This window comes from Penicillium hordei (genome assembly GCF_028827395.1).
Source record: "Penicillium hordei strain IBT 12815 chromosome Unknown utg000002l_segment0_segment0, whole genome shotgun sequence".
Classification (NCBI taxonomy): domain Eukaryota; kingdom Fungi; phylum Ascomycota; class Eurotiomycetes; order Eurotiales; family Aspergillaceae; genus Penicillium; species Penicillium hordei.
In genome coordinates, this window is record NW_026623143.1 from 1296025 (window position 1) to 1308435 (window position 12411).

The 12411-nt window shown below is 46.8% G+C and overlaps 3 protein-coding genes across 3 annotated transcripts; 2 read left to right on the plus strand and 1 right to left on the minus strand.

Moving 5' to 3' along the window:
* Window positions 1-287: 287 nt before the first annotated feature.
* Window positions 288-9519, plus strand: atmA (DNA-binding protein kinase TEL1; the record flags this gene model as incomplete). Its single annotated transcript, XM_056894843.1, has 9 exons — window positions 288-366; window positions 425-467; window positions 538-1875; window positions 1980-2311; window positions 2367-6810; window positions 6864-7254; window positions 7334-8395; window positions 8459-9434; window positions 9500-9519. 9 exons carry the CDS (start codon window positions 288-290, stop codon window positions 9517-9519), a joined length of 8685 nt encoding a protein of 2894 aa, XP_056754591.1.
* A 596-nt stretch (window positions 9520-10115) lies between these two features.
* On the plus strand, window positions 10116-10328 carry N7537_003786 (uncharacterized protein; the record flags this gene model as incomplete). The annotated part of the gene is given in 2 exon segments (XM_056894844.1): window positions 10116-10247; window positions 10260-10328. 2 exon segments carry the CDS (start codon window positions 10116-10118, stop codon window positions 10326-10328), a joined length of 201 nt encoding a protein of 66 aa, XP_056754592.1.
* A 1283-nt stretch (window positions 10329-11611) lies between these two features.
* N7537_003787 (uncharacterized protein) lies at window positions 11612-11803 on the minus strand (the record flags this gene model as incomplete). Its single annotated transcript, XM_056894845.1, has 1 exon — window positions 11612-11803. The coding sequence occupies one exon, from the start codon at window positions 11801-11803 to the stop codon at window positions 11612-11614; it is 192 nt and encodes a 63-aa protein (XP_056754593.1).
* Window positions 11804-12411: the final 608 nt, after the last annotated feature.

The window sequence follows — 12411 nt, forward strand, 5'->3', positions numbered from 1 at the left end:
CTCTGTTTGTTCCAGAGTCCAGGAAGGCGGAACGCGACAAAAATCGGGCGGTAGACAGCTTTCCCAAGTACTGCCACTCCACTTTCCACTACAATCACTTCGGCGCTTATCGACTCATTTATTAGCTGCACAGACTGGTTGATTTGAGATGTCTTCTTCTACCAGATGCCAGCAGAATTGTTGACCCTCAATGTTTCAAGGCTTGTTTTACGCCGAAGAAAAATACGAGAGAAGATACGAACAAAGATCCCAAACAATACCATAAAAAAGACCCTCAAGAAGACGCGATGGGGGAGGTCTTTCTTGACAAGACGATTAGCCTACTCTCGTCAGACAAGCAGAAGGCCCGCTCGGATGGTTTGGCAGGTTTGATACTTTCTATGTCTTCTCATCTCAAAAATACTGGTGCTTACCCACTTCGTAGACTTAAAGCACATCTTCCAGCAGAATAAGAAGAGCTCCAAGCTGTAGGCAGTCAACTACCCCCAAATGAACCATGCAAGCTATCAAAGACTAACCAGGCTTCTAATTACCTAGACAAACACTCAATGACAAAGCTTGCCACAAGATCTTCGAATCACTATTCCGTTTCGTCGCAGCAGAAAGGTCAACATATAATCGAGCCCAAAAATCCACAAACACCTCTTCTGCGTCGCGGCTCTCGACATGTGCTTCCGTACTCCGGATGGCCGTTGACCTCTTTCTGGGGAATTTGAGGATCAAGACAGTCCGCGCCATCGTCGATCACATTACTGAGACCATACCGGTCCCTGGGAAAGGTCTGTGGGAACCCCTGAGCCTGGACTATACCAAGTGTCTGTCGTCGCTTCTACGCTACCGTCCTCACACTGAGCATCTTGACGGAGAAGACTGGGAAAACCTCATAAACTTTTGCCTTGCTAGTATTAGCCTCCGGGATAACGAAGAAAGTCAATTGAGTATTCGAGGCAGCTATCGATCCGTTCCTGAAGATCAAGATGCCAGCGATACTCGTTCTACCCCTTCAAGGGTAATCGCCCCCGTCTCAGTCAGCAGGGAAAGGCACGACGGCAATAGAAATGTCATTGGAGAAGTTGTAAACTGTATTCAACTCTTGACAACGAGTCCGAACCCTCCTCTTGAAACTACAGCCCAAAGCATACTTCACGGACTTTCGGAGTTTGTCGAGTCAACTGTGGCTGGAAATGCACACCAGCTCGCTTTCAATAGCATCAATGCAGTCGTTACAAAAATCATGTTTGATCAATCCGAGCTTGTCCGTTCAGTTCTCTTGGGCCTGATCCCAGTAATTCGACGCGTATGGGCCACTAAGTTACAGGTTCTCAAGGAGGAGTTACTTATCACTTTGATGCTGTTGATGGTCGTCCTTGTGGACACTGCTCGAAAAGACCCATCTGAATCCCTGGCACATGATATCGAAGGATTGGCCAGTACACTTCATTCAGAATATGCCAAGCGGTCAGAAAAGGAAATCCTACAAATCGATGAAATAACACTCTATCAAAATGAGGTATGCAAGAGCAGACCAGTATATGGACCTCGTCTCGGAACTGCTAGATCGGAGAATAACTGGACAGTCCTCTGGTTGATTGCAGAATTGTTCAAGCTCTCGGACAGTATACATACTCGAATCAAGTCTGGGTCAGCACGCGACGGCTCAAACAAAAGGCAGCGCTTCAATTCTGAGATCCAAGATGTATTCCGAGACTCGGTCTCGGCTACAGGCACAGGGAGAATATGCGCATTGCAACTCATCCCATTCCTCGAATCCGAGATTGACATGGAGACGAAGGATCCCTTCTTCAAGCAGCTTGTTCTGAACGTTCCTGACAGTAATGGCGCCATATCATCATGGACAATGGTTGCTCTGACGAGGTACGTAAATAAATCATGACTGGAAAGACTCTGGAAATGCACCCAGATGTACCTTACCAAAAGCACAAGAACAAACGCACGCCCTAACTTGAACATAACGACAGTATTGCGAACGGGGCTACTGCCAAATCGCCTGGAATTAGAGCTCACTGGCCACGAGTAGTGGAATTTGCTACGCGTGCATTCTCATCTCCGGTGACATCGAGAGCTGCATGTAACCTATTGAGTATGGTTCTGCAGTCAGACTTATTGGATTACTCAATAGCTATGGACACAACGCGGTCACTCTTGACTTCTGCCAATGGACCATCTGCTATCTCAGACTCGTCTTTAAGGCTGTGGGCCTCAATTGCACGAAGGAAGACACAACTTGATCCTGGATCAGCCCAGCAGGCATCGATACAGATATGCGGCTGGCTAAGAGAAGTCTGGGCTGGTACGACACCCCAAAATTCTCATTTTATGATTTCTAGCTCTGACAAATTTTGCAGGTTCGGTGACCGATCGAATCCAGACAGCTCGAGTAGCTGCGTATGCCCGTCCGTTGGACTTGCTAGACCTTTTTTTGTCATGCACTAATCGATCCTTCGCCATTCCTCGTTACCAGGTCACAGGACCAATAGGGCATATAGCCCGCACTTGGTTCTTTCTACACGAGAACCGCGAATTGTTAGATTATGGTTTTCATACGAATTCTGCCGCAGTAAACCCCTGGGGCCTGCAGGAAACATGGTCCTTGGAGCAATTCTCTAGGCAAGACCCTGATGACATAGTGATCTTAGATCTGCTTCGAGTGAGATCTGATTCATTTCTACACGCATGGTACGCCATGAATGAAGAAAAATCATATATCACTCCCGATAACTTACAGATTATGGCGTCCTTTTGTGTTGTGGTTTCCCTTTTCATGGCATGTCTTCCTCGATCATCGCAATCTCAATCTCGATCACAAGATCTACATCAAAACTGTCAGAGTCTGTGGAACGCTATATGCGATTTTTTGGCAGCTCATACTCGAGAACCTGCTTTCGTGCAATCTTGCTTGGACTTGCTGTCGCCGCTCCTCGGTCCTTTAACGAGTTCAGACACCCCACCTGCCATCCGGAGTAGTCTTAAAGAGCTCGTTGCTCCACTCTCCAAAACGCTCGAGTATTTCCGCCGGAGCTCAAAGAGTCCATCTACAGCCGAAGATCCTATGGATCTGGACGACCGATTCATGGCCGAAACCACAGTGGCGACTGATGAGACTATTCTTACCTTGAACCGGAATTCTCTGTCTGTCTTCCTTGACCCTGTCGCATATCAACGCTATGTAACCATCCAACTCTCGATATTTCTCAGAACCCAAGCAGATTCTGACTCGTCAGCTCTCGTTGAATACCTGACAGGCTTGGATGAAGCCGATATCCTGGCAGGCCAAGCTATTTTACCTAAAATTTTCCAGCTCTGCTCGAAATCGGAACCCTCGGAACTGCTCTCCATCCTGGAAGATCTGGGTGAAAAATGTCTACAGTCTTATGAAATGGAGCGATGTGAGGCTTCACATTGCATTTGCATCCGCATGATGACCAGCTTTGTCGACTCCTGGACAAACGGGCCTGACGATACCTTGAAAGAGTCGGCTATGGACTTGTATAATTGGTTTATGGAAGTGCTGTTGACCCGTAAAAGAGCTTCCCCGAAAGTCTACATTGCATTAGCCGAGCTCATCCAGGGGGTGATTGGCACTTGCCCCTCATACGGCAATGAGCAGTCTCTTCCGTCGCCACGAACAAGTTTATTCACAATTCTTCGAGAAGGTGGTGTTCAGGTCAAATTCAGCATTGCAAAATTTATCCCTGCTTTATTTGAGCGGTTTCTTCTCAAAGACCACAATGCTATCTTCGATGATGTATTGGAAAGCCTCCCGCGAGACCCGGAATGGATCGAGGGAATTGCAGTCCGCCTTTTTGTGCTTTCACAGTTGGCTTCTCGATGGCACACTTTGCTACGAAGAAGCATCTACCATCTATTTGAAACCCCAGCTCAAGTCCCACTATCACTGTGGTACGCCGAGAGATGTATGATCTCTGTTTCTCAGACTCTTGGTCTAGAAGACGCCAAAGAACTATTTCGACTTTTCTCGTCTCAAATTCTTTACACATGGACCGAGACACAAAGTATCATGTCTATGCCATTTAGCATATTTGGGTATGAGAGCCTTCAAAACATGCTGGTGGACGTCAAAGATGAAATCGTTGGGCAAATGATGATGCGTGCCAAGGAACAAGAAACAATTGAGCTTGCGAAATACCTCCAGATTCCACACCCCGAGCTTTTGGCGACCTCGTTTCACAAGGCCGAGGCATACAGCATTGCACGAGATATCAGCACTCCTCCGGGGCAGGGTAGTCAGCCCAAGGGTGTTGAGATCCGTCTGCGGAAACTTCTCGGGACAGACCAGTTCGTGACACAAATCGAGAGTCAGTTCCCACTGATTATCGCGACATTTTTCAAATCCCTCGACTACTATGACCAGATCGAACGAGCATTCTCAAAGCGTCAAAACTTCAGTTATGCGCTCGACATTCAGGCGCAAATAATCAACAAAAGCACCTCTCAAAATTTACTGCCAGCAAATCAACAGCCCTCCTTTCGAGCACGCTATCTCCTGGATGAGATTGAGTTTCTTTGCAGACGCACTGGGTTTGACTTTGAGTCAATATGGACGCCATCACTGGTGTCTTTTGTGTGCCGCTCGCTGCTTGAATCCATACATCGGGCCCTTGGCTCGCTTCATGCCTGTTCTGTCATCCGCAAAATAAGAATTCTAGCCTGTGTGGCTGGTCCCATCATACTTCAAGACTATCCTCTAGAGATGACACTCAGCTCTTTGCGGCCTTTCCTTGGCGACATTCATTGTTCTGAGGATGCTCTTGGGGTTTTCTGGTATCTACTCGAGGCAGGGAACCCATATCTCCAGGTCGCACCAGGATTCACTGCAGGCATTGCTGTCTCGACACTGGTCACTCTCCGTAGAATATTTTCGTCATTACCTGAGAATACGACTCAAGAAAGTCAGTTCAGAATTGTGCAGTCAAATGCTAAAAGATTCCACCAATGGCTGGTCGAGCTCCTTGGAGAACTCCGTTCCTCTGATTGGGATGCAAAGACGAAAAAATCATTTGATCGACTTGTTTCACTAGCCGAGAAATTCTCAACATCCGAGGACTCTTCAGGCGCACAGCTTGGCAAGGATTTGGTCTTCGAAGTTCTCAAAGACAGGGATTCTGTGGATTCGCTGTTGAGTAAGCCTGTGGCAGATCTTGTTCTGTCGCTCTTATGTCCCGAATTCGAGCAGACATCCGAGGCTGGGAATTGGGTCTCGACTGAAGAAGTGGATCCTGCTTCCCATGTTGTGTCTCTGTGGCACACACTTCAAACATCCAATGGAGGACCTCAGTATCGACTTTGGGCTGCTCGGGTCATTGGAAGATCCTTTGCTGCCACTGGGAAAATCGATCAATTGCTCCTGCGAGAACAGGATCTCTCACTGTTTCAGTCCCCTGAGACTTCTCTGTCGTCTGATATTTTCTGCCATTCGAAAGCCAGAATTCTTCGGGTGCTCTGCGATATGCTACATGTGCAAAGGCACTTTGAAGCCGGCCTGGTTGAGCGTACTTTGCAACTGATTGTCAGCAATATCGCGCATTATCCGGATTTCCAAGGTTGCAGCGAAGTAATTCCCGAATCTCTGATGAAAGCCCTCATCTGGAACCCATACATATGTCCCGCCGTTTTACTTTCAAACTCGGAGCAGGAGAGATGCGAAAATGCAGTAACCAGCGCCTCTGGGCTGTCGGTTCCTGACTGGGCTCGCAATGTTTCCCTGTTCTTATCGAATGCTGCTTTAGAAGACCCAGTCATTGGCTCCCTTCGCAAAGTTCTCAATGTGACTCCTGGCTTAGCAGTGCAGCTGTTGCCATACGTGGTTCATGATGTTTTGCTCTCAGAAAGGGACGATAAAGGCGAGAAGGGGGAGGTCCGAGAAGATATCTCTACTACTTTCCAACAGGTGTTGTCTGAGACTGATGAGGAAACATTACCTCACGCTCAGCTTGTAATCAACTGCATTCTATACCTTCGCAATCAACCTGTGCCAGATGAATCAACTATAGTCCAACGCGATAAATGGCTTGATATTGATTTCGGAGAGGCATCTTTGGCTGCACATCGCTGCGGTTTGCATAAGACGTCGCTGCTTTTCCTGGAAATACAAACATCCCGAGTTCTTGCGACATCTCGTCGGTCATCTGTCATTAAATATGAGCCACCACCTGCTTTACTGCATGACGTTTTCAAAAACATCGATGACCCGGATCTATTTTATGGCATTCAGCAGAGCTCATCTTTGAACAGCGTCATGGAACGGCTGGAGTATGAAAGCTCCGGGTTCAAGAATCTCCTGTTCCAGAGTGCAAAATACGACAGTGAAATACAGATGTCCGACAATGCAGAATCGTACGGAGTGTTGAAGGCTTTGAATGCTACCAACCTCCAAGGCATCGCCAATACGATGCTCTCTGCCTCCAGCAGTGCAAACGATGCCCCTGTTGCCTTTGACAGCATGTTGCAGGCTGCAACTAGTCTTCAAAAATGGGATATTCCGGTATCACCTCTGGATGCATCACCATCTGCCACTGTATTCCGTACATTCCAAAGTCTCAATACCTCAGGCTCTCTACTCGAGGTCACTGGCTCAATCGAAAGCGGCCTGTTGACAACTCTGGGCTCTCTTCTCAAAACCAGTGGATCCGCTATTCAGTTACGAAGCTCGATGCGCACGTTGGGAATTATGACTGAGATCAGCGACACTTTGCACTCCGTGTGTTCTGAAGATATGGAGGAAGGGTGGCAGAATATTATGGCGAGAAGCAACTGGTTGAAAACTGAGAGGTGAGTGTTTTCCTTTCCAAACATGTCTACAGAATACATACTGACTATAGCAGTTATCATGAAGTTGGAGAAATCTTGTCGTGGCATGAGGCGTTGTTTTCATCAATCAGGAAAAACGACATCCTCAAGTCACGGGCAAAACTGAGTCTCGAGGATTCGCGACTTCTAGAAGCGAAAGTCATTCGACAATCCTTGGAAATCACAAGGACTCATGGTATCTCCCAGGCATCGCTCAAATCTGCAATGAGTCTTTCGAAGATTGCCGAACCGTGCGCAGCGTTGGGAATGAACATTGACGGAGCTGCAAAATTCGATCTTGCCAATGTTCTGTGGGATCAAGGAGAGATGACCGCGTCCATTCGCATGCTCCAGCAACTGAAGGGCCAGAATGACCTTCATAAGCAGGCAATCCCCCTCAGTCGGGCTGAACTTCTCGTGACTTTAGTAAGTTCGATGCCCTTTCAGAGACTGCTGAAGGGAACACGCAAAGACTTTCCATCCAAAATGCTAATATCATGTTTAGGGTCACCACGTTGCCGAAGCGCGCTTAGAAAAGCCCGACTCGATTCTTCAAGAGTACCTATATCCTGCAGTCAAGGAATTGAAAGGAGGCTCCGACGGAGAAGAAGCTGGACGGGTATATCACGGTTTTGCAACTTTTTGTGATCAGCAGCTCCTGAACCCAGATGGACTTGAAGATTTCAAGCGGGTGGAACAACTACGTGATCGCAAGGAGAAAGAAGTCCTTGGCCTGGAAGACTTGATGAAGAATGCCACAGGCAAAGAGAGAGAATACTTAAAGAATTATCGAGCCAAAGCAAAGCAATGGTTCGACCTTGACGACCGCGAATATCAACGTTTGCTGCGAAGTCGGGAGGCTTTCCTGCAGCAGTGCCTTGAAAATTACCTTCTCAGTTTGAGGGAAAGCGATACTTACAACAACGATGCTCTACGTTTCTGTGCACTCTGGCTTGACAAATCAGACAGTGAGACTGCAAATTCAGCTGTATCTCGGTATCTCAACGAGGTACCCAGCCGGAAATTTGCACCACTAATGAACCAGCTATCCTCTCGTCTGCTCGATGTCTCTGATGACTTCCAGAAATTGCTCACTCGATTGGTATTCAGAATATGTGTTGAGCATCCTTTCCATGGCATGTACCAAATTTTTGCCAGCAGCAAGTCCAAGGGAGGGAAAGATCAGTCGTCTCACTCACGTTTCCGTGCTGCGAATCAGCTTGTGGATCGTCTAAAGAACGATAGTCACATCGGCCAGACTTGGATTGCTGTGCACAATGTGAACATCAGCTATGTTCGATTTGCAATCGACAAACCAGACAGCAAATACAAAAGTGGTGCTAAGGTTCCACTGAAGAACTTAGCTACTGGCCAGCGTCTTGGGCAAGATGCCGTCACCTATAAACTGCCACCACCGACAATGAAAATCGACCTCCGTGCAGATTGCGACTACAGTCACGTTCCTACGGTCACGAAGTTCCAACCTGAGTTCACGATTGCTTCCGGCGTCAGCGCCCCGAAAATTGTGACCGCCGTTGCATCCAGCGGCGAGCGCTACAAGCAATTGGTGAGCTTTATGTTTATTTGAAGTCCATCAACTTTCTCAACCAAAAAACTAACAAAACAATAGTACAAGGGAGGAAATGACGACCTGCGGCAAGATGCCATCATGGAGCAAGTGTTTGAGCAAGTTAGCAGTCTTCTGAAAGACCACCAACCCACACGCCAGCGGAGCCTAGGCATCCGGACATACAAGGTTCTCCCATTGACACCAAGCGCAGGAATTATTGAGTTCGTCCCAAACACAATTCCCCTGCACGACTACCTGATGCCCGCACATCAAAAATACTTCCCGAAGGACATGAAACCCAACTCTTGTCGGAAACACATCGCCGATGTGCAAACCAAATCATTTGAGCAACGTGTCAGAACTTACAGACAGGTGACCGAGCACTTCCATCCAGTAATGAAGTATTTCTTCATGGAGAAGTTCAACAACCCCGATGACTGGTTTAGCAAACGGTTAGCCTACACACGAAGTACTGCTGCGATCTCTATCCTCGGTCATGTTCTCGGGCTCGGCGATCGACATGGACACAATATTCTCCTAGATGAGAAAACCGGAGAAGTGGTGCACATTGATCTCGGTGTGGCCTTTGAACAAGGTCGTGTGCTACCTGTTCCTGAGGTAGTACCGTTCCGGTTGACCCGCGATCTAGTTGATGGATTCGGCATCACTAAAACCGAAGGCGTTTTCCGGCGCTGTTGCGAATTCACACTGGAAGCCCTTCGCCAAGAATCGTACAGCATAATGACGATCCTTGACGTGTTACGTTATGATCCGTTGTATAGTTGGACTGTCTCCCCGCTCCGGATTAAGAAAATGCAGATGCAAGACAACCAAGCCGGTGATGGACCTCCAGCTCTGCCTGGCGCAGCTGACGCTCTCGTCTCGAAGAGTGGGAACGAGAATGAACCTAGTGAAGCTGATCGTGCGTTGACTGTCGTGGCGAAAAAACTGAGCAAAACACTCAGTGTCACTGCTACTGTCAATGAATTGGTGCAGCAGGCGTGTGATGAAAAGAATCTTGCTATGTTGTACTGTGGTATGTTTCTTTTTCCATTTCTTTTTCCATATTTGATCATCGACCGCTTTACTAACTTTCAATAGGCTGGGCATCTTATGCATGAGGCTTGTGGCATTTTGTGTGAGTTTTGTTGCGATAGCATCGATATCCTCCGAGGTTTGATTCCATGTGCATAGTAAAGAATCATCTAAAAGGACATCCTTTGGTTAGGTTATCCCGATCCTCTTGCTCCAAATGCAAAAGACATACAAAAGACATACAAAAAGATCTCTCGAGGCAGCCTTTCTACCCAAGGCAGATAGGACCACCAACTCGGCTCCTTCTTTCTTCTCTCCATGAAGAGATGTCTCATAGCTGGACGGAAATGTTTCGTGCATTGGAGAGAGACGATGAAACGATCGTTGAGGGCGTATAATCCAAGTGGAAAGACATCTAAACTATGCTTGCCCTTTATTCGAGTAATCCATCCCAAAAGGGAGAGTCGTCTTCCAAACAGTCATCGTAATCCGCCATTATCTTGCGTACTTGACAAAAAATCGTGGTTCGAAGATTTTCGAATGCTTCACAGCTCAACCCCTGCGGTGCCTCCCCTATTCGCTTTAAGACCGTATCTATCGTCCCTAAGAGCACCAACAGCGAAGGCATGGAACCTGCAATCAAACCTCGATCGGCCTGATCACCGTAGCCACCTAGGTCGTAATGAAGGATAATACCATCCTCGGCATCTACCATCACCATGGCATCGCTGCCAACACAACCGAAGCTATAACAAAAGTTGACTGGCGGGGAATCGTCATCCGCCCACCGACGGCCAAATATTTCATCGGCATCGTATGCATATAGCTCAACACCGGCATCTACACTCTTCTTCAACTCGCTCGAGTCCCATTGAATACCAGTACATTGGACTAATGGAAACCCAACGGTTGTGAGAAATCTTCGCGTGTCTGCATCTGTGAGCCTGGTGGGGAGCTCCGATTCAGTGGGTTTCCAGAGAGAGCCGGCCCCGAAGTGGGCTTCAAGCCAACTGGCGTCAGGAATTTTGGGAAGAGGTAACGCGTCCTGACAAAATCAGCGAGATCTCATGGGCAGATACTTTTGAACTTACACCTATCACGATTGATTCTAATATCTTTGCCTGATATCTTGGGTGGTTGAATAATCTGTTCAAAACTTTGCAACATTGAGACAGGTGAAGCGCGTCTCTGACGCTATCGAAACTCTCGAAAACCCACAGAATGACTTCGGTGGGTAATCCTAATAAATGATGCATGAAGGATAGGTAGTTGAGTCTAGCTTGCCCGGTGGGTTATTCTCCATATTTAGACCTTCTAGCACAAGCAAACTATGTACCGCATTAGCGCTCTTGAAGCCCACATTCTCGTATAAGTAATGGATACTCATTTTAAATCTCAATGGCCTAGTACTTTGTATCCGGAGATCTTTTTTTTTTGCCCTTTACCACAAATTAAAAAGAACACGAAACATGGAGTACATCCTTCTCTTGGCTGTTTCCTGTACAATATTGAGAGTAATATTATATTGTCCACTCTTGGTCCTGGTATAAATGCGATGATCATCCCGAAGCATGAGCATACAGTGGAGCTTCTCGTATTCACCACTTGGCATCAAAATTTAATTTTCTAGAACAATCATATCGAGCCTTGGCAAAGAATAACTAGCCTTGAGATACCCTATGTGTACTACTTCTAATGCCCTACAAGTTCTGTGAGGAAATATGGCATCTCAGCTGAATCTGTAAGCTGCCGTCAGTTTGACATAGAAATAGTGGAGCTGACGCCTGCGCAGGGTTCAGCTTCCTGAAATTTGCTTTGTTTCTTTCAATTCATCAACTCCGGTAATCTCGGGATTTGCAGTGATTCCGAGACCTCGTCGCCATAATTCTGCAGACTCTCTGGAATACATACCACACTACAAAAATCATGGAAGAATCGTACTATGTTGGTTGCCAATCATTCAACCCCTTGAATTCAAGGTGCTTCAATAGTATCTAGTCTCTAGGTCCCTCTGTTCCTTACCGTGTTGATCTTGAAAAACCAAGAATTGGACTATGTGATAGATTACAGTTATTACATTCCTGACCAGAAACTTTGGCATATAACAACGACAAAGCATTTGTAGATAACCAAGGTTCCAGGGGCAAGCAGAGAGAGCACACTGAAAGACCACAAACATCAACGCTGAAGGCTGCGTGGGTTCGGGTATTGAACAAGCTGGTTGTGATCCTCAAAAAAAGGTAGAGGCTCCTGGCCATGTCCATTGTGTAGCGCTGCCAGTGTCTCAGCCAGTGTTTTATCTAGGGGTTGTTTTCGGAAAATCGTAGGTTTCTTCGATAGTCGGAGGACGTAGGTAGGGATAATAGACATGTCTTTATGGGCAGTCTCATAAGCATAGCCGACATTGTTGAGGCCTACCACGAAATATGAGTGCTTTCCGGGGTATATTTTCACTGCTAGGAAACAAGTTTGGCTGTCTGGGCGAAATTCACGAATGGACGTATCGACCCCAGATAATTTCCAGGGTCGAGAAGGCTGTTAGGGGTATCGCCAAATATTCAAATCGGTGGTGAATCAACCGTTCGAAGGAAACATTGTATAACATCTGGAATGTGACTGATGATACTCTCACGGATTTTTTGCTTCGAGTCACCCATTGTGAAGATAGAAATGGATGAGGCGGTAGAAGCTAACGCAAAGAATTATGCGGTGGATGATATAATGTAAAGAAATAAAGCTGGGTTTCGTTCAAGGATTGTTATATATTTCAGAGCACACCACTCTAATTAGATATGCACCTACAGCATATGCGTATATATGTACGATATAGGCACCTCAAGTACTTCTTTTCCCAAATAGGAACAGCGTAAGCAGAAGCTGTTTCAATCATGCTCTATAATTGGTCAACTTTTAAACTTCATCCATGGACCTACAGGATCAAGACCATGGATTCATGTAACAAAGTGGCAAGGGATGTC